Source organism: Passer montanus, unplaced genomic scaffold (genome assembly GCF_014805655.1).
Source record: "Passer montanus isolate IOZ18808 unplaced genomic scaffold, ASM1480565v1 scaffold99, whole genome shotgun sequence".
In the NCBI taxonomy this organism is placed as follows: Eukaryota; Metazoa; Chordata; class Aves; order Passeriformes; family Passeridae; genus Passer; species Passer montanus.
Genome location: NW_024375367.1, coordinates 657,711 through 680,421, shown reverse-complemented (window position 1 = coordinate 680,421; position 22,711 = coordinate 657,711). Strand labels below are relative to the sequence as shown.

At 37.7% G+C, this 22,711-nt stretch overlaps 1 protein-coding gene across 3 annotated transcripts in view; it reads right to left on the bottom strand.

The window, feature by feature from the left end:
• TRPC4 (transient receptor potential cation channel subfamily C member 4) overlaps positions 1-22,711 on the bottom strand; it is a 132,628-nt gene that overhangs the window by 35,876 nt on the left and 74,041 nt on the right. For 2 of the 3 annotated variants that reach the window (XM_039696648.1, XM_039696647.1), the window contains one exon: positions 1,109-1,445. In XM_039696648.1, coding sequence (XP_039552582.1) covers positions 1,109-1,445 — 337 coding nt within the window. Of the gene's footprint in view, positions 1-1,108; positions 1,446-22,711 lie in introns of those variants that run through there. The other variant, XM_039696649.1, reaches the window with a different exon arrangement.

The following is a 22,711-nucleotide window of genomic DNA, read 5'->3' as shown; positions in this document are numbered from 1 at the left end:
GGTACATGCAGAAGAAAAGCCACTGAATTATTGTTATCCAGAATATCAGGCACAACCAACCAGTGTATTACAAATTCAACACTGTGTAGTATATGATATAGGATCAATGGGGCCAAAAGCCTTGACAGTTACATTGCTCTAAAGAAACCCACATGTTTGGGAAAAATGGAAGATACAGTATCTTAATGAGAAGCTTTGGGAGAAGTAATGGATCAAAATCCCACCAAAGTTTCAGAAATGTTTTTGCAGGTACCTGTCTATGTGATGACAATTTTAATGAATATATCAAAGCTAAATTCTTGCAGTCAAGACTACTGAGTCCCTCCTTCTATAATTTTATTTTAGACAAAAGAAGGGATCATATTTAAGGATGACATGGCCCACACAAATTAGGTTTTCAATAATCCCAGCCCAAAATTTTTATTTTAAACTATGAGGATAGACAGGTAAGGGTTTATTTCCTATTTTAAAAATGCTACGGAATTTTCTTATTCTTTCTGATATAGGATATTTGGTTTGAATTGAGTGACAAGTTCTTGCACTGAAAAAATACTCTGTGCACATATTTTAATGAAATTACTCACTTGAAAATGCTGATCATCACTATTTGCAATAAGTGCATCTGTCGTTTAGAAAGAAGCATACTATAGGTAACTAAGGTTAGTAAAAGCACTACAGAAATTGTATTATGCCTCATTTCCCTACATGAAAAATAATTCTTGTAACAAAGGGATTTTTTTAAAGTAGATTAGGAGATTAAAAAATAGACGCAAGAACCAGAACAATTTCTGGTCTGGAGAAAATAGATATTAAAAAGAAAAACAATATATGTTTCATGGCACTGAGTAATCACAGGAAGGAATCCTTGATATCTTTTGTTTTTCCTCACTGTAATCCATCAGATGGTGACACTCTGGATTTTCAAACTCTACTGTTTGTCAACATTGTCAACTACTCTTGCTAAGCACTGGAGGAGCTGGACCATCTGCCTGCTTTGGTAGGTCAATAATTTAAGACAGAACTCTGCTGTATCCTGCCTCAGGAACACCTGGCAAAACCACAGTTCTCAAAATACTTTTCACTGTATTTTCTTTAGTAATACATTTACCCAGGACCCACGGTAAAATCATCCACTCGACGATGGTTGGAGGGGGTCCCTGCATGCTGAGGTCTGACCTGTCGATGTGCTGAGAGGCAAGCAACAGCAGGAACAGAAAAGTCAAGTATGATGCTGTATGGCAGATAAATTTGATAAATGGCTTTCTGATGAACAGCCCCAGTGGGCTTTTGGGAGCTATCAGGTAGCACACAGAGAAGACTGGGAAAAGGAGTCCTATCACAACACATGTCAACATCTTCACTGCCCAGTGTCGCCTCCGCCATCCAGGGAACTCGTCGTACCAGCGGGATGCGAGCAGCTGCTGGCAGTTGGGCTGAGCAACAAACTACAGAGAGAAGAAAGGAAGAGAGTTAGTTTCTTGCTACCTCTGTAATATTTTTCATTGTATGTATCTTTAGTAGATAGAGATTAAAAACATTAAAATAAATCCACAGCCTGTGCAAGCCTACTCATACTGATTGTAACAGTGAGATAGGACTGCCTTTCCTTCAATGCCAAAAGTATAGTGCACAGAAACAAACATTTACTTTTCACAATAAAGCTTCACTTCTGCACTGGTTGAGTACACAAGGAGACAACGGATAGCTAAACACATGCACTTCAAAACCTGACTTGAAACTGAAATGCAAGCTCACAGATACTCCTTATTTAATCAGCAACGTTTGTGGAGAATTCACAGAACATGAGGTAGAAACCAAGGAGCACAACTGAGGTCTGCAAACAATGAAACTGAATTCCACAGCCATGAACAAACTGTTCTCAGTATGTTCCCTGCTAATTCTCTAAAAATCAGGCTTACATGCTTTAATACTGACAAAACTCTTACAGATTCATTACAAAATGTTTACACAATGTGAATTTAGCACTAGCATTCCCCAGTGTTTCACAAACCCTTGTCAGGATACACCTATCCTGTGTGATACTTTGTGGTCTATCTGTTACCATGAGATTTTAATTTACTTTTTTTTTTGTTTGTTTTGTTTTTTGGAATATAGCCCTTAAAACTGAATTTCACCAAAACAAAGTAAATATTTAATATTTTTCAGATAGATTTTCAAAGACGTATATATATCAAAGTTTTATGTCATACTTTTCTTTGATCACTAGTTCGTATTTCCCCATTGTTTTATTTTGTAAGGGTGACAGAGTAGCAGTACACAAGAGTTGATATAAAAGGCATGTAAAAGGCATAGAATAGGAGCAACATATGTATCAAAGATGGCCAGAGTTGCATTAAAAAAACAAAAAACAAAAAAACCCCCCAAAACAAAACCAAACAACCACCAAGCATTTTCCTCCTGTTACTCTGGTGGTTTGATGCTGGCTGGATGCCTGGTGCCCAGCAAAGCTGCCCTATCACTCCACTCCTCAGCAGTGGAGGGGAAAGAAAGAAGATAAAAGGAAAGGCTTGTGGATCAAGATAAGGACAGGGAGAAATCACTCACCAATTGCCATCATGGGCAAAATAGACTTAACTTGGGCAATTAATTTATTACCCATCAAACCAGAGCAGAATAATCAGAAAAAAAAAAAAATCTTAAACCCCCCTTTCTCTCATCCCTTCCTTTTTCCTAGGCTCAACTCTCTCCCAAATTCTCTATCTCTATCCCCACATGGTGCAGGGAGATGGGAATGGGGGCTGTGGTCAGTTCCTCACATTGTCTCTGCCATTCCTTTCTCCCATTCCTTTCTCCTTGGGGGAGGACTTCTCGTACTCTTCCCCTACTCCGCTGTGGGGTTCCTCCCGTGGGAGACAGTTCTCCACAACTTTCTACAACATGACTCCTTTCCATGGGCTGCAGGTCTTCATGAGCTGCTGCAGCTTGGGTCCCATCCATGGGGTGCAGTTCCTCAGGAGCAGACCGCTCCAGCATGGGTCTTCCATGGAGTCATAAGTCCTGCCAGCAAACCTGCTACAGCTTGGACTCCTCTCTCCACAGAACCACAGGTCCTTCCAGGAGCTTGGTCCAGTACAGGATTCCCAGTGGGTCACAGTCTCCTTCATGCATCCGTATGTTCCAGTGCGGAGTTACCCAGGGGTGTAGGTGGATCTCTGCTTCAGCATGGACCTCCATGGACATCCGGCCATACCATGGTCTTCCTTACCAGCTGCAGAGGAGTCTCTGCTCTGGTGCCTGGAACACCTCCTCCACTTCCTTCTTTGCTGACCTGGGTGCAGAGTTGTGCTGCTCACACATTCTCACTCACTTGTACCCTGTCTGAAATTATTCCTGTGCATTATCTTCTTTCCTCTTCTTAAATCTGCTGTCCCAGAAGCTCTACCATCACCAGTAATGGGCTCAACTTTGGCCAGAAGCATGTCCATTTTGGAGTATCTGGCATTGAACATGGGAGAAAGAGGGGAATCTTCTGGCAGCATCTCACTTAAGCAGTGAGATCTATCAAAATCTTGCCATGCAAACCCAATACACTTACACACGTATGAGTGTATTACACACACAGTGGATTAAATCATTAGCTGAATACTTAGTAAAGCTATGCAGAAACTTTTTTCTCTTATTACAAAATTGCGTTTTTTTCACAAAACAATTTCAGATTTGAACTTGAATCAAATGCACCTATTTTGGGATCTTACATTATTTTGATAATACTTATAACCACAGGAGCCAAGTTCCTTTGGGGATGAAAAACAGGTAACTTCTCAAACTGTTTGTAAAATCATTTGGATTATTACTAGTAAAAAATACTCTTTAGATTGGAATGAAATGAGAGTCAGCATGCATCTTTCTGTATACGTCTGGATCTTGTCAGAATTGATTACCTCAGCCACATTCAAACCTGGTGTACATTAATGAAATGTCAGAGTCTTTAGTAGAGACAAATTTGCCTACCAGACACCAGCAGTGAAGCTGCCTCTGACTGTTGTGAAAGACAAGAAAATTTTTTCCTACTGTAAGGATCTTGAAAATAGCCTTAAAAAGGGCAACAATGTACTCCTCCTTTAGAAAAATGCATTCTCAAGGTTTCAGGTTGTTTCTTTCAAGGTACAAATGTCTGGAATAATAGCATATGTGGTCAGAGCAGATGGTTTCAGTTATGCTTTTGCCAAGTTTATTTTCTCTAAAACATTTTTTCAACTTAATTAGCTTGAGTAGATACAGATAGGTTCTTTGCTTGACTAGTGAAAAAGTGTGAGTCATTCCTCAATAAAACATTTTTTTCTTTTTGCTCCAGAGAGTGCCAGGTCCATGGGCCTTCCTCCTCTTCATGATATCTTCCCATTATTAAAGAATGGGAAGATATTATGAAAGAAATTACAAATCCACTCACCTAAAGTAATCAGTACCGAAGTCTTGCCTGTGCCCCCTTTCTAAACACTCTTGGCTACCCTCACAGTGTTGGGGAGATATGTGAAGGAACAGCTGCCAGCAGCTAGCAAAGCCTGGTGACAGATGTAGGGGACCTACTCCTTGCCAAGCATGGCTAAAAGGGAATTAATTTTCCTGTTTGCAATGTAGAGAAAATTAGGTAAAAGGCAGGAGTTTGTCCAATGTCCAAACACTGGGCTGCCTTGGGACTGGGCAGACCAGAACTGATGCAGAGGTACCTCATGCCATGAGGAGATCCTTGCTGAATGTACCATCTGGAGGATGCTCCACAATGGGGTGGACACTGCATTGCTTAGTTCTGATCTTTAAACAGACTAATATGCAAATGTTAATTGCATATTAACACTTAACATCAGTGTTAGTGGAGAAAGCATTTCTGAACAGGCCTCATCTTCTAATACCCATATTAGATATTATAGTATTGGGGCTGTTTGGCTAAGGTACAATGTGTCAAGGATGGTGTTCTGAGGCACAGAAAGTTTTTTACTAAGTGCAGAAAATTTTCAAATCTCAGACACTGAAGCGACAATTTTCAAAGTAATAATTTCACAAGAAATCAGCAATAACTCTTCTTCAAAATATGACCATGACAAGAGAATTCTAGCAGTGGTTGGATCCTCTAAATACAGAAGAAAATTTGCACAGACTATGCATTTTGTATGGAGTCAGAGGAAGCAGCCTCAGTAACATGCTTTCAATTACTTGCTTGACACAAAATACGTAACAAACAACTAATGGTATGGTAAGGAGCAAGAACAAAAAATACTATGTCTGCATTTAAAGAGCTGTATTGCATTTGGAAGCAGTTCTAGTGCCACAGGCAAAAAGGTCTGTAACAGAAAACACAACACAGTGTGTTTATCTACAGATGATATAATGCATTTCTGAAAGGTCCAAATATTCATGCTGGTGTGTTTCAACAACACATTGGCAAGGTTGGTTAGCAATGTCCTGAAACAACAAAAATATCTGGCTCTTCACTGAAGACTTTTCTTTATGGTTCTGAGCTTAATTTGCCTTATAATATTAACTACAAACCAATCCAAAGTATTTTTTGGATATTTGGAAAATTATCCTAAGTCTCTTGCTGAAATTTCTGTTAAAGTTTAATTTATCAATGAACTGTATGACATTATTAAAAATGTCAAAACTAATTCTCAAAGATTTGGCTACTTCTTTCATTTTTGTGGTCAAGAGATTGTCTTCATACGCTGCAAAATATGATCAGTAGTTATAGCTACATGTATTACATTAGCTAAAAATTGAAGGAAGGTTTTGAACAGGGAAAAGTTATACCCTGATGGAAGAAAAGCGTGCTCAGTCGTGAGCCCTACAGTCTTGTTCCTCAGCAGCACAGGAAAGGTGAGTTTGTCCCTTCTGGTCCTTGTGGAGGACCAGAGGAAATGAAAGGAAGGTGCTGTTTTCATGCTTCATAAGTAAATATTTGAGACCATACAGGAACTGGGGGCAGGGAAACCATCCTGGGACTCACAGTGGAGATGCTGCCCAGGTATTCTGTCTCACAGACATTACTCAAAGGTAACAGTTAAATAGATCAAATAATTTAATCTGTTATTCATATATTTTATTACTGCTTTCAAATTCTTATTATACTTTTAATTTATCCACTGAAAAGCCCTTCCCTACATAAAAAAAATAAGGTAAAGGTCTTAATAACAAAATTCTCTGGTCAATTCACATTTGTACTATAACCATTAGAAACTTTTCCATTAGAAAGGACAAGTAAAAGTGGATGGAAGAAAGACATGCTCCAGCATAGGACAATTCCTGTATAAATGGATGGCATTACATATAAGATGATCACATATTAAACTAAATAGACATATAAGTCCCCTGATGAACTTGGAGATTAAAAAAAATTAAAAACTATTTTACACAAGTATTTTGTGACTAGCAGAAACAGAAATACTCCATGACATTAATTTGCCAGTTTTGCATTGCCTATGCCAAAATATTTTCACTGTAGTATAATTTTCTTCCTTAATTGGAGAGATTGGAGGTATTCTTTTACTATTTTTGAGTATCTTTTGTACTGCCAGTATTATGTTATTTGACTTTGATATTGTCTCCATATAATTAGCAATCAGCAAGTTTATATTTTCACATTATGATGGCTTCCAGCAGTTTGTAATTACACAAGGGATTTTGCTACATGATTATTCCCGATTTCACATCTTTAGCTCCTTCACAGAGTCTGCCCATATGAAAATGTTCTGGTATTCACTCTCCTAGTTGTCATGCTGGGAACTGGCTCTTCTCTGAGACCGCTGAAAAACAGAAAGTCACAGCACCAACAAAAATAATCTGGTATAAATAATAGCACAGCCTGATTCTAGTGTTATCCAAGCATATACATAGCACAGAATTTAATTTTCACTTCTGATTAAATCTGGTTTTGCTAGAATACATCTCTCAGTCAATGAAATTATGAAGAAATAACACAACTGATACTATTAACTATATATGGTCTTTAAAGAAATAATCATTCTATAAATAATGTATCATCAGAACACATTGTTAGCTCTTTACCATACCACAATGTTACCTTCAAGTATTTATTTCATTCTATTATGAAATACAAAAAGATATTAAAAGCTCCATTTGTAACAAGAGTGCTCATTTTTACATTTATAAAAGCAGTCTAACAAAATCTGAGGTCCAAATTAAATTCTCATTTTGACATAGGTGGTTGAGTATGTTATATAAAAAAGGATGTAATTTGTCATCTAGAAATGAAAGCTGTCAAAGAAAATTTGTTTCCTTTCTGACATATACAAGGGAGTTTTGTTGTAGGACAAAGAACTATCTTGGATAGCATTCTCTAATAGATGAATGGCATTAATGACTTTTTTTGAGGAAGAAAACAGCCAAAAACATTTACCATAGACTTTCTTACTAATACTTTTTTGAAGTCATAGTGAGATTCTCTGTTGTGGTGTGCTGTAGTGCCATTACAGACAGATGGGTACGAAAGGTTTGCTCTGGGGTCTGCTGCTCTGTCACATGCACTTCCCAATGATTGTGCTCCCATTTGACAAGACTAAAGCTCAATTGCTGTTTCTTTCTCTAGAATACTTTACTTCTCATATTTTACAAATTTTCACAGATATTTAATGAAAACTTAAGTTTGTCTATTTAGTTTAACTTCAAATTCACATGTCAGTATTTTCTATCTATTGGTTGTGAAAAGCATTGGCACTAATGACAGATTCAAGTCCCAATCTCACTTAGAAGACTCCTAAATTTGGTAGATTGTTTCTCCCTTTAGAGATGTCACTGCATATTCTTTTCTATATCTTCCCCCAAAGGCTGTAATTGAGAGTTTCAACGCTTACTCTGTGAGGACTGCTTCATTAAGACAAACAACATTTAATTGCAATTTAAATGCTTTAATGTTATTGACTAGATCAGCTCTACATTTTCCTTTCCAAAAGCTAGGAAATCTTTTGGAATCCATATTCTGGATTCCTTTGGGTACAGTTATACTGAGTGCTTTCTGCCTCAGGCCAGAAACCCTGATTCCTGCACCAAATCCTATTGTCAGGTCCTTCCCGTCTAAATGTTGTGCCAGATGGAGCAGATCATCTCAATAATCGTGATTTGTGCTGCATGCAAACCACTGGTCAACTTTTACTCAGCTCTATCTGCAGCTGTGTCCTTAAGGGGACCAGTGAGCTCACTCAGTGTCATGGTTTAACCTCCAGCTGGCAACAAAATACCACAGAGCTGTTCACTCACCACCCCATTCCTCTCAGTGAGGCAGGGGAGAGAATTGGAAAAAAAGTAAAAAACATGGGTTGAAACAAGAACAGTTGAACAATTGAACTAAAGTAATATAAAACAACAACAACAATGATGATAAAGAAAAAGAGAGAGAGAAATAAAACTCAAGAGAGACAGGTGATGCACAGTGCGGTTGCCCACCCACAGCTGAGTGCTGCCCAGCCCATCCCCAAGCACAGATTGGCCCCATCAAACCTGCCTTCCCCAGTTTATATACTGAATATGACATTCTAAGGTATGGAATATCTTTTTGGCCAGTTTGGGTAACCTGTCCTGGCCATGCTCCCTCCCAGCCTCTCATTCACCTGGCCACTGGCAGAGCATGGGACACTGAGATGCACTTGGCTTAGGGTGAGCAGTGCTCAGCAGCAACCAAAACATAAGCATGTTATCAACACTATGGTCCCAAAAACCCAAAACACAGCACTGCACCAGCTGCTAAGATGAACATTATTCTAGCCAAAACCAGGACACTAGGGATCAGGGCACCAGACGACACCTCCTTGTATGTGATCAGGGCAACCTGAGTCACATCAGATCCCTGTAGCATAGAAAACTCACAGCACAGATGCCTTCATCCTAAAATCCAGAGTTTACATTCCTCTCACCAAAAATAGAATACAATTCCAGGGGTTTTTATTTCAACTATTCTATTTTGTAACTTCAAATGTGAGGAGGAAGGAAATAAAAGGAAAATAGAAAAGTAAAAACTAAAATGCTTTGTTAAAAGGATTAATGACATTGCAGCTTTCAACATTTAAAATTTCTCATTTCCTACATCAACACAAGCAGAAGCTCTTACTTTGATTCATTACTCCTTCTCAGTAAAATGAATCAGTACAGAAAAAACCTATTAAATATCTATTAAATAAGCCAAGGCTTATCTATAATTGCAGTGATTCTGATTAATTGCTTAGAAAAGGCAATGGCAACTGAAACTAGAATGCAGTTGTTAGGAACCAGCTGTGCATGAATAGCTTTGTTAGACTTCCCAGTGGTAAAGGAAAATGAATCAGTTATTGGGCTTTGGGATGATTGTGTAAAATAGCTCAAAACTTCAGAATTGTGATGTTGGTATAATATTTCTAGCTCCCACTCTGGGAAAGTGTTAGAATCACTATAATTCAAGACATTTTTTGTAGGGAAAAACAATTACAGAAGCACTGTAAGTATCTGAAGAGAAAATAAAATATAAACTTACTTCTGTTATACTGGATCCCTTTTCTGGGACATCCAGCTGGTGTATTTCCATGCATAGCAAGCAAATAATAAAACTGATATTTCTGCGTAAAGCCCTGCATTTGAGGCAGTATAACCCTGTCCAACAGTGCAAGCTAGAATTCATGGTCTAGGGAGTAACTTTGCAGAAAACACCTGAGGACACCAGTAAGCAAGAAGACAAATACGACTCGGCACATATTTGCTTAAGTCTCTATCATTTCAATCCTATTACTCCCAAGGCATTCTTCATATACCTCTGACACCAAGTTTCCTGTCTGTACCAATAGCTTCTTCAAAATACACTACCTCATAAAAGAATAGAAATAATGGCTGATCATTCTCTCAGTATTTATTCTAACACTGAATAAATTGAGACTATAAACATGTTTTGTTTATAATCTCAGAAGTTCAAGTTCATTTTACAAGAGCAAAATCAATATGTATTCTAAAAAACTTCATATACCAGGCCAGGGAATGTAAAAAGAAGAAAAACACGTCTCTGGACCAGTGAACAATTAAATCTCCTTTCCAGCCCAAATCATTCTATGACTAGTTTTTTTACATTCAAGTTGGTTTTGTGTCCTGTATTAGTAAGGCTTCCAAGCATCAGCTGGTCAGCCAGAAGGGGTTAGGATCCAAGTTAGTTACAATTCCACTACATGACCAGTGAGTTCCCTCACATCCAGAACAGTCTACCACTTTGTCTACTCCTGTAGCTGCCATATCGCCAGAAGGAAAATCTGCAAATTAATAAACCAACCTTTCAAAATTCATGAGGGAGCTGCAAATATGTTGAAAGCAACTAAAGCACAGAACACAGTGAGAGTTTAATTGGAGAAAAAATAGCTAAGAAAAGCTTTGAGTGAAGGATGGGTAGGAAAACAACCAGAACAGCTAGATTCTTCCTCTGGGAATTGCCTGCTCATGTGAGAATTCCTATTGGCATCACTGGAGATCGTCGTGTTCCTCATTTGCTCAGCTTGTTGCAGAGGCCAAAACAAGGTAGATAGTCATTCCTAGTTCCACTTTCCTTTATTGACTGTCCTTTCAGATTGGAGAAGGGTATTGACTTATTTGAAAGAAACCTGAACACAAAAATTTCAATGCCTTCTTTTCTTTATTTTCAGGTTCTTTGACTGTTTCTGTGAAGAGAAACCTTGGATCAGTGATATATTGTTGCACTATTAAATATTTTCTGTAAAAATAATGGTAATCACCTCCTATTAGTGTCAGGCAAATTTAGATTTTACTATGTTAGCTCGTCACGAGGGCCGATGTTCTCTGGGTGGGGTCATGGGTGACACAGAAGCACAAGAGGTTTCAATTGTGCTTCCGGAGGAAGCCTATGAGGCAAGGGAGGACTCTTCTCTTTCCCTGATGGATTTGAGGGTTGATTATTTGAGGGGTGGTGATGGACTGGAAGTTGATTACCTGAGAGATGGTGACTAGGTGGAAATCTAAGTTGTTACTTCATTCTGTGGAGAAAAGGGAGGGGGGAGGAGGAATGTATTTGGAAGGTTTTCATTCTTAGCTTTGTATGTGTTCCTTTTTAGATATTGTAATTAATAAAGTGTTGTTTTGTTCCCTCCATCTCCAAGTGAGAGCCTGCTTTGTTCTGTTTCCAGGTCACATCTCACAGTAACCATTTTGGAAATATACCTTTCATAGAACCCTGGCATTATGCCAGGGTCAAACCATGACATTCACTTAGCTTCATGAGGTGCCATCCTGAATCCTTATGTGAAAAATGGATATTAAGCATATCTGTTCTTCTATGCTTATACTGTTCTAGCCAAGAGATAAGAGAGTTGAACTCCAAGGTTTCCCAGCTTCTTTAGAAGTGACTGTTTACGATGTGAAGCTAGTGTGGAAGTGAAGAGGCCAAAGTTCCCCAAAATCACTGGGAATCCAGTTCCTGGAAAGCATAACTCTCATTTGAATACAAAATTAGAGGGAGAAGGGAAAAAATGATAACACAGACTGATTTCAAAAGCATTCAAGATAAATAAAGCAATAAACAGCAAACTTTCTTCTGTTGGAAGTTCTTTATTAATGTCCAGATCTGGCTTTGCAGTTTCACAAATACTTAGGAACATAATGTATATAGTCACTTATCTGCTTTTCTTTCTCTTCAAGCACTTTAATGTTTTTTATCTTTAGATTCCTTTTGTTTAACTTGGCTGTGTTTTTATCTAGGAATGTTGAGAGCCGAGAAATCAGATTAATCACCTAGTTCCTGCACAAAGACTAAACTTAATAAAATAAATATCTTTGGCAAGGATGCTCAGTGAGCATTATTCTGAGACCATTTTCAGGAGAAACACATGTAAGTCTCTAACAGATGTATCAGTTTTATCAGTCAAGTGCAGCCATGTGCAGCTTCTGCAGTTTAATCACAAAATATTAATCTTGGAAAGTACTTCAGGGGAGTACATTGCTTGCTCCAATGTCTTGCTTTCCAAAAGCTCTTTTGCACATAACAATAGGTTGTGATTGAAGAAAAATTACTTCTCTTGGGAACAGACCTAAGAAATACTGTGCTTTCATGTAATGGGAAGATACCTACTACAGCTGTTAATGAAAATCTGTTTATCCAGCATCTGCCAGCCTGGATAAATAAATACAGCCTTAGATAGTTCTTTACCCTTAAGAAGCTCTGCAATTTGTGGCAAAACATTAGAGTTTGGTATCTCAAATAAAAATCTGGAGTTACTCTCACTGTTGCTGTAAAGATGTCTGAACACTGCTGGTTTCTTTCACTGTGAAGAACCAGAGTGAGGAAGGAGCCAATATTAATTGATAAGCATAATTTAATTGACATAAGCATCACTTTTAAGGATGTTCAGGCCTCATCTACACTGAAAAAATCAGTGGCTGAGTCTGAGCTTTTGACACCAGTAATCCCCACTACCTATTGTCTCTCGCCTGGCTCAATTTTTTATTTCTCCACACACGTCTGTGCAAGGCAAATCTGCAACTTTTTGAAGTCTGAATACAAATCCCTTAGCATCACTCAGTCATCCCATCAGGCTATGGTCTGCTTGCATTTAGCAGTACAGACAACCTTTCAAAGACCAGTTCCTCGCTCAATATTTTATTGATTTTTACATTATACATTTCTGTGTTAGTCTGGTATTTCTAAAACTTATTGCATGCTTCTAGTAACTGGATAACTCAGGGGATGTTTTTGTTTGGCCAGATTCCATATCATTCTCTTATCAAGATAGGGCACAATACATCAGGTTGTACTACCAGGTAAAGGAATATATTTTCTTTTAAAGTTTGGAAGAAAATGACCATTTGTGAAAAGCTAGAGGTGGAAGAAGAATATATGGAAGGATATAAACAAAGTTTTTTTCAGCCCCTGAAGGTTTGAGGCTACATTCTTCCTCTACAAATCAAAGGCAATTTGTTCACTGTCAGAGAAATCTACTTCATAGGCTGTTGTCACTGCCTGTATGACATACATGCCCTGGCCTCTGCTCCAGCAAGTCATAAAGTGTACATTTCTAAGAAGGAGCCACTCTTTAATCGTTGTGAAATATACTAGTAGTCTGAAGAAATATTTTCTTTTGCTTTTTTTTCGCTCTTCTGTGATCTTTCCCACTCATATGCATGAAAGTGTGATTCTTTAAACAGAAATTTAGTTGAGAGTCAGTGATACATTACAATTAAGAAAAAAGAAACTTATTATATAATAAAACATAAGTGATTATGGAGAGGAAAAAGCCCAAGTTAACATTCAAAAAACCCTGAAGCTCCTATGTGACATGCAATTTAAATTTAGATCACGTGTACCTTTATCATCCTATATACAGCAACAAAATCAGCTGGGTTGAAGAATTCTGCTGTGGTCCACAGAGGCCATTCTGGCCACAGAGGCCGTTCCTGAGCTAGGAACAACCGGAGCTAATGTTATCATCAGTCATCTTTTTCTCCACAAAATCCAGCCTGCATCTGTAAAGGTCTCTTACTAATACCATCAAACAGTGCAGTCAGGATGCAAAACAGCTTCTGTACCACACAACCCTTTTAAATTTACACCCAAAATACCTACTTGCCGAGGTTGTGGTGGTGAGACTCCAGTTTCTCTTTATTACTTACTGCTGCCTACTCTGTGCCAGTTAGTACCAACCCTGACAGAATCCACAGCTCACCCAAATCCAGCCTCTATCTACACAAGAAAAGGGTGATTTCTTCAGCATCCAAATGCTTCAGTGAGAGGTTGAGAGGAATGGCAGCCAAAAAACTCCATACTTTTAACTAAACTATATAGTAAACTATATTATATTGTAATTGTGCAGGGAAACAGCTGCAGCACGCTCTAAGATTTAACTGCGAACTCCTTTATTGCTTCATTCTAGAACTTCAAAGATAATCCAACACCAGTGTTTTCCTCTGGGGAATTTTAGAAACTCCAACAAGGAATCTGACACACAAACCCCTTAATTCTCTAACCTTGACAGCTCACAAAGGTAAAAAGTCACCTCCTATTTGGAAAAAGAAGACTTGATGGCAGATGTATTATCACTACTGCTTGGGGAAAATGTTTTTCTTTCTATGAAGTACTGAGCTTCCTAAGCTTGTTATAAACCCCAGCTTTTCCATGGAAACTGAGGGAGGATAGAAGCCAAAGAACCCAAGACTGAGAGAATAGTATTTATGTTTTTTTTATTGGCAGAGTATTATATTGGCAGTGTTATGATGGGTCAATTTACATTGATTCCATTTGTGAAGGAAGGAAAGCAGTAAGGAAAGAAACTTCTTTTCCTTCATTTTTTTTGATAATTATAGGACGAAAATTTTCACCTAAATGCTTTGAAGTAAATCATCATATCTATTGAAAAGTGGTATAAGAAGAACTGCTAAATAGTTCATTTTTTAATTAAGTTGGTTTCGCTACTTTTTTTCCTAATATAAGCATTTGTGTTTTGTTCCTGTGAAAAGAATATCTGTAAACTGAACAGTTTGTCATTCTATCTTCTGATGTAATAAATAATTTTATAGTGCTCCACCCTTTTCCTTCCTCAGTCACTTGAAAATTCATATTGCTCGATTACTTGAAACTCATTGAGCTACTTGGGAAGTTAAATATCCCTGGAGTACTACTGCAATATTAATAAGAACAAAAATACTGTTTCTGAACTCTTAAAATTTATTTATAGTTTTTCTTCATGCTTTCAGCAGAGACGCCAGGTTATATACTGGCAAACACACATGAGAAAGACTAAGGTGGCCAGATTCCTGAACACCACGGGAGAAGAGAGACAAGTATGTGTCATCCTCGGTACACTTGATGACAGAGACTTCCCAGCACACCAACTAAAGTGCATATGTGCCCTCAGCTCCTGTCACCAGATCACAGAAAACCCAGTCTAGAAGGGATCTCAGTGGGGAGTGAGTTCCTTCTTTTACTTTGCATGCATGGCTGGTTTCTGCTTTTTTTGTTAAACTGCCTTTATCTTAACCCATGAGTTTTCTCAATTTTACTCTTCTGATTCTTTTTCCCCCATGCCACTGGGGCAGAGTCAGCAAGCACTTCTGTGGTGCTTACTCGTCAGATGGGGTGAAATAATAACAGGTATGTTTACTCCAGCTGAAAGTTGTATGAGAAAAGCAGGACAACCTCAAACAATATAGCCTTAAGTATTGATAGGGTCTTGTTTGACCATCACCTGTGCACTGTAATTTGCAGATCATACCTGGAAAGATCAGTCTGAAAGGAAGGAGTGCTCCTCTTGCCAGGCTACTTTTATCAAGGTTTAGTAGAGAACAAGGTTTTTTTCATAACCAGGTTAAGAAGATATAACCTTAATTTACTACGAAAATTATTATTTCTCCTCATTTAATTGTTATTATGCTAGTTACCTTTAATGTGATTTGACTAACACATTTTTATTGAGAATAAGGCCACATGCAGTGAAAGAAAATATTTTTTCACTGTATATAAAAGCTTTATCCTTTATTTCAGGATTTTGACTGATTTTGAATAAATTCACTAGAGGTTTTAGCATTGGAAATAATGATGGAGAAGAGTCTCAACACAAGTGCAATCTTGCAGGCAGTCATAACTCTAACAGTTCTCTCTTGCTTTCCATCTGATCTTCAGCATCTTTATTTAAAATTGAGGATTTTTCCCTCAGACAAAACTCTGAAAAGCAGCTTTGCATCATGCTTACTTCTCAGGACAGACCCTTAGATCACACAATGCACTAGAAGGGATTTCTGTAAACAGGTTCACCATTTCATCTTAAAGGCCTTTTCTGGGTCTCAGAGAAACAGAATATCAAGACTTAAAAAAACAGTCACTGTTAGTTATTTTCCAGAAATTATATGCTATTCTTTTTAGCCTGTATAACAACATTTAGTTGTCCTTTGTCACCTTTAAAATAATTGTAAGCACCATAGGTAATAAATATTATTTTGTTCTCGGATGGCCTGATTTGCCTGGAAATGTCTGTCTCTTCCCATCAATGATGAAGGAACCCAAGGCTGTTGACATAGGTACTCTAGTTAAAAACCTGAGGTAATGTGGAATGAGTCAGAAATTCACAGCTCAAGCACACTACAGGAATGGCTTTTTTCTAGTTTCTTTCTGTGTGCTATTAAGAAGGCAGAAACAAATACATGAACCAATTTTATTAATAATGTGTCAAACTGTTTTTACATGGTGTTACACACTTAGCTTCTCTTAATGTCAAATGCCATGTAACTGAGTCATGTCTTTTTGTGAACCATAACAGGGCTGCTAATAAAGCCCTTAAGGTCAGCTATTGGGAACAACCTCTAATTTAAACAACTGCATTACCCTGATAATTAAACACTATTGTCTTTTATGCTCAGCAGGCAAGTAAAATATATCCTCTTCATCCTCCTAAAAAACCTAACAAGCAAGACCTTGTATTTGACCAAAAAAGCATAGGTATGTTGTACTTTGTAGACCTTCAGTAATTTCTATTTTCTCAAGATCTGCATTGGTCTTTCTCTCCCACAGATGTTAAAGACCCTCCCATTTATCTAGTACTACTCAGGAATGAAACACAATCAAAGAATAGAAGCCATGATTTGATGTAATAATGTAATAACATGGCAGATGACGTTCAGCTCTGGATTTCTTTCTTGTCCTATTCATATGTATTCACCTTGGCTTTTCCCTGTTCTCAGAAACATTCTGCAAAATCCTTCCTTATCAAGTTCTTTGTAATTTGCAGGTGTTCACCGACAAGTGAGACTATTTTCTCCATAATAAAATAGCTTTCAATTTCTTGAAATCTTTTCTTAAAATGTCTTGTTTATGTAAAATGGGATCTCAGGAACAAACATATTTCAACCCTGAAGAATATTATCCTATTATTTACAGAAGAAAGCCAAGTGTCTCTGCAAGGAGGACTTGTTGATAGTTTTGTGTAAACATTTTCTTTCCTCTTTGAAAAATACCCTAGAAGTTTGAATGCCAGCACTAAAAAATAAACCCTATATAACTTGCAAAATGAAAGTTTCACTTTGTCAAACCACTGCCATATTGAACACCTCTCTTAATTTTTCTGCTTTAGTTCCTGGAGCTGGAAAGCTTAGAAATTAATATTCTCTGCTCAACTGAATAGATATATAGATCTGATCTCTTTGGAGGTACAAGAGTGAGTTCATCTAACAGCATCTGTTTTTCTCATAAACCTTTTGTTTGACAATGTGTGCACATATTGATGGAGGCAAAGGATGAAGACACCCTTTGCTATTTTAATCTTGATAGCTAAGGCTTACACTAAATCAAGGAAGGGGTAAGGAAGGAAGTGAATATTTCTCTGCAGACATCTGGTGCAACAAAGAGAAGACAGATTAAAAGAATGAGCAGACAGGCCTAAAACAATTTTGCTTTGGCTGTCTTGCTTTATTGTTCAATAAACACTCAATGGAGAGAGCCAGGCAATGGAAAAAAATGGCACTGCAACAGCATGTAGAAGTTTCAGTGTCAGCATATTCAAATGTGCCTCAGTTGCTCTTATTTTAGGCCAGTCAAATCTAGCACAGGCATGGATTAGTTAGTTTTTGGACAGAAGGACAGAACACTTTGTGATATTGTCCTAAATGTACCCCAGGTTTGTAGGGAAGCTTATGGGTGTATTAGCACTTTCAACACCTGCAAGCACCTTCAAACCAACTTCTGTTGCTGCCAGTCTCAACAGAAGGGTTGTGCACTGCTGCTTAGGGGTTTGAACTGCTGGTTTTTCCTGTTTAAGGCAGATATCCCAGCAACATTTCCTATAATGAAGATGCAGAAAAGCAATTGAAATGATAGATTTCCATTGTACTTCATTAACAGAATGTTTTGTCTTTGAGTTAATTACTTCCATCAAGTGTTTGAAATAAAAAGTCGCTGACCTTAGTTCATGAATAGTTTAACTAGAACTGTGATGAGAGGGTTGCAAGCTGTGTGTAGCATATAGCATTTAAAGGTTATTGATTTAAAGGTTATTGACTTCTGAGACATCATTAACTACTTACTGCTGAAATAAATTTCCCCTTACGTGGGCTCTGTGCCTCCAGAATTCAAAGCCTCTGTTACTACAGGGTAGAAATTGCAGTTGATGCAGTAAATTGTCTAATTTGCTTCTACATTTTCAATGCCTAGTGAAGTAATTCTTCTAAATTCTTCTAAAGCACACGGCTTCCTTATCCAGCCCCATAATCAGAGAGAGATGTCTCTGGAATGAACTTAGACATCTTATCTTGAACAGACAGGATCTCCCTCTGTGCATACCTCTGTCTATTGACTGTATAAGGAATTTGTTCACATATTCTAGGAAAATTGTTTCACCAGAACTAAATGCTGTATTAAGCAGATGTGACCTCTGATTTATCGGAACATTTTTCCTAGCAGCAATAGGTACACCTTCCACAGGACACCTACATCTCATTTGGTCCTGCTTGACTAAGTGACATCTATAACAAGGTGACCTGAATGAGGGAAGACAGTTGATATTGGCCACCTGGACTTTAGTAAAGCCTTTGACACCATTTCCCACAGTGTTCCTGCTGGAGAAACTGGAAGGTCATGGCCTGGATGGGAATACTTAAAAAAACTGTTCGGATGACTGGGCCCAGAGAATGGTGGTGAATTGCATTACAACCAGTTGGTAGCTGGTCACTGATGGTTACCCCAGTGCTCAATGTTGGGGCCAGTCCTGTTCAATATGTTTATCAATGATCTGGATGAGGGTATTAACTGCACCCTCAGTCAGTTTGCAGATGACACCAAGCTGGGAAAGAGTGTTGTTCTGCTGGAGAATAGGAAGGTTCTGCAGAGGGATCTGTAAAAGCTGGATGGATGGATTAAAGCCAACGGTATGTGGTTCAACAAGGCCAAGTGCCAGGTCTTGTACATGTGTCATAGCAACCCCAGGCAGTGCTACAGGCTGGGGGCAGAGTGGTTGGGAAACTGCCCAGTGGGAAAGGACCTTGGGGTGCTGTTCAACAGCAGTTGAACACGAGCCATGTGAGTGCCCATGTGGCCAAGAAGGCCCTGGCCTGTATCAGCAATAGTGTGGCCAGCAGGACAGGGCTGTGATTGACTGCCCCTGTACTCAGCACTGATAAGGCCTTGAATCCTGTGCTCCGTTTTGAGCCCCTCACTACAAGAAGGACACTGAGGTCCTGGAGCATGTCCAAAGAAGGGAAACGGAGCAGGAGAACGTTGTGGAACATAAGTCTCATGAGGAGTGGCTGATGGAACTGGGGTTGTTTAGCCTGGAGAGTAGGAGATTGTGGTGAGGTGGAGGTCAGTCAATTCTTCTAAGTAATGAGTGATAGAATGAGACGGAATTACCTCAAATTGCACTGGGGAGGTTTAGATTGGATGTTGGGAAAAATTTCTTCACCAAAAGGCTAGTCAAGAACTGAAACAGGATGCTCAGGGAAATGGTTGAGTCACTATCCCTGGAAGTATTCAAAAGACGTATACATGACACTGAGGGACATGGTTTAGTAGTGGACTCAGCAGTGCTGGGTTAGTCATTGGAACTAAAGTTTTGTTTCCCAGCGGAAAGGATTCTATAACCAAAGAGAAGAAGGCTTTGTATGTGTAGCAGATAATCTACTCACCTAATTCATACTATTTAACAATCTCTGGATTCCTTATCTATAAACATGGAGACTTTTACATGATTTACAAAGCAAACATATGACCTAGTTTAAAGTACCTGACTCTAGCATGGAAAAATGTTTGTCAAATTTTTTGAGTGTTATAGTGAGAGTCTGCAGAAATGGTTCTTCTGGAGACATGGACCCAAACGTGTATATATCACTCCTCTCCGTTATGCAATTCATAGACTAAACATGTCTTCCTTTGGTGTCAAAAATGTCCAAATATTATCAGAGTCTGGTTTTTGTGAGGTTTTGTTATTTTTTACAAGGATACTTCTGAGTGCACCTTTGCAGCCTTTTGACAAATACTCATATACACAGTGACTTGCTACACATGGCCACTGTGCTTCTGCTTATGTGTCAGGTGTGGGTTAATCTTAAACACAGAACAATTCTTAAGATGTTGTTTTTCCAAAGTCATTCCTGCTTACAGTCAGCAGTTCATGTTTTTGCATCTGAAAGACTTTTAATGAGCAATTCATTACAATTAAACATTAAAAACATTATTAAGAACATAGCAACTTTTCATTTCAGTAGTTTATTTTCTCTAGGAATTGCTAAAATAGTTTTGAAAATCAGTAATTCTTGCTTTCTATCATGCCTATACTGGTTTCTGTAATAATATGATATGGATGATATTAGCTATATGAATTTAATTGGCAAATATGTTAAAGTGGATTTACAAGTAATTGCAGACAAACAAAATTCTTTATTTCATTGAGATTAAGTGTTTAGACACTGACATGAAATAACAGACTTGAAATGATTAGGCATGTTTTCATTGAAAATCTCACAGAATTTTTGACATTATTGTGAAACATTTTCATTTCACTGAGGCTGTATTTTGCATAGAAAACTAGGAAGAACTAATGATCCCTTTTTAAAAAGTTGTCTTTTGAGCAGAAGCAAACAGATGGTTTTTATTATCAAAACCAAACAACTTTTTTTTTTTTTTTTTAATCTTTCTGTATAATTTTCCTAGAAACATTGAACTGATCCAGGAAATCTGAATATCATATTATTGTATTTAGTATTTAATTTAGTTTGAAGCTGATTTCCCTGAATCATTTTCCCTAAAATTCTTTATAATAAAGACTGAACTCTTGTTAATTTTTTAAATACATCAAATTGTTAAACCACTCCCTTTTTCACTCTGCCTTTTGCTAGTACATGTTCTGCAGCTGCTCACAACTCAGAAAAACATGTCCTGCCACTGGGAAGAGAGAGCATCTAGAGGTCCAACTAGAGGTATTTGGGAGAGTTTTAGTAGTTAAGCAGCTGCATGTCTAATAAACAGGGAGCAAAAGTAAAATTTAGTAATTTTTAATCAAACTTTTAAAAAATTTAATTTAGGATCAGAAAAATTTTAAAACTTAGTTCTGGCTTCTTTAGATAGGTCTCAACATGACACATAACACTGGATGCAAGCTAAATAAACTATGCATTTACTTCAGGTTTTTTATTATAAAAGCAGAAAAAAGCTCATTAAAATCTTTCCAGAATGGTAATTTGAAATGGGCAGAATTTAACCTCTTTACATCCTATTTACAATATAAGGTATCCCAAATTTACTAGAGATTGTGTATTTGTCGAGGAAGAGAAAGATGATCATCATAATCTAAGAATGGAAAAGATAAAAAAACATAAAAAGTGAACCCAAACCAAAACAGCCAGTGCTCATTCAAGAAGTGAGAGAGAAAAGCTCAACAGTTACATACTTAAAAATTCCTATTTCTTCTGTTTTAATATGAGAATGTCTAATAACAAAGCAAAATGAGCTAGTACTACCAAAAATTATAACCTCATCCTGTTACTATATTTGAGCTTGTACAGCCATAGCTTAAATGAAATGGGACATTTAGCATGAGGCAAAAATGAAACAGAGATATAAAAGACAAGTATAAGTATTTAAATTACACTGGTTAAACTTACGGTGAAACTAGATTATATTGATTCAGCCTATTAATCTCCCTTTCCTTATTTCACATGTAAGGGAAAATTAGTAAGCACCATAGTAAGCACTTTTTCAAATTTTTGTAGTTATATGCTTAATACCTAAACAGAACCAAAGCTAAAACAAAGTTAAATGAACAGTAAGAAAAACTGGGGTTTTGCTGTGATATCTCTGTTGAAAACTCTGAATATATATGACATGAAAACACACATTTTGCAATGAGTGAAAAAGATGACTATTTACTAATAAAGAGGACTGCTATTCTACTTAACTACATTGCTGCAGTTCAAATTAATCAGAAATTAATTTGAACTCAGATTTGCTTGTGAACCACATACAGGGTTTGGGATTTTCCTTCTACATCCTTATGTGGAGCTGCAGTTGATTCAGATAATATTTTCATTTGGTTCAGAAACCAGGGAAACTTTTTTCTTACTACTCATTGTGTGCTTAGAATTTACAACAATGAACTTATGGCGGCCTTCATAAAATCAAACTCTCCCTTACTTGAGGCAATATTAAACAGCAAGGAACTGGACAACAAAATGTCTGTGCCCAGTGCAGGGTGGCAGTGTGACTTCAGGGAACCTCTCATTTGCTGTTATTTGTAGCCCAGGGAACAGTAGGTGTCAGAAACAGGCACCACAAGCTTCTTTGCCTCCAGTCAAATGGCACCAAAAGTGGTGCAAAATTAACAGAAAAAAAAATATCACCTTGGATGTTCTGTCCCATGGGCTATGCTACAAAACCCCACATATTCTGGCAGATACTGTCCTCGTTCTGCCTCATAACTCTGAACAGATATTATCCACAGTCTTGGCAGACATTATCCTGCAAGGTAAACTTGAGACTATAAATCTTTCAACCTCATTAGTTATTAATAAAGAAGATGGATTATTTTATCAGGGAAGTTTCTTTGTTTATAATACAGTGTAGGTTACCTCTGACCTGACTCCATGGACTGAGAATGGATATCACTGAGATGCCTTTGGACAGCACATGAATGTGAATCACAGTATTATGGCAAGTGTGAAAGGAATGGAAATGCAGAGATGAGCAACTTTCACTGTGGAGAACCTCAAATCCAATGGGCATAACATTCTTGGTTTGTGGAAGGCTCAC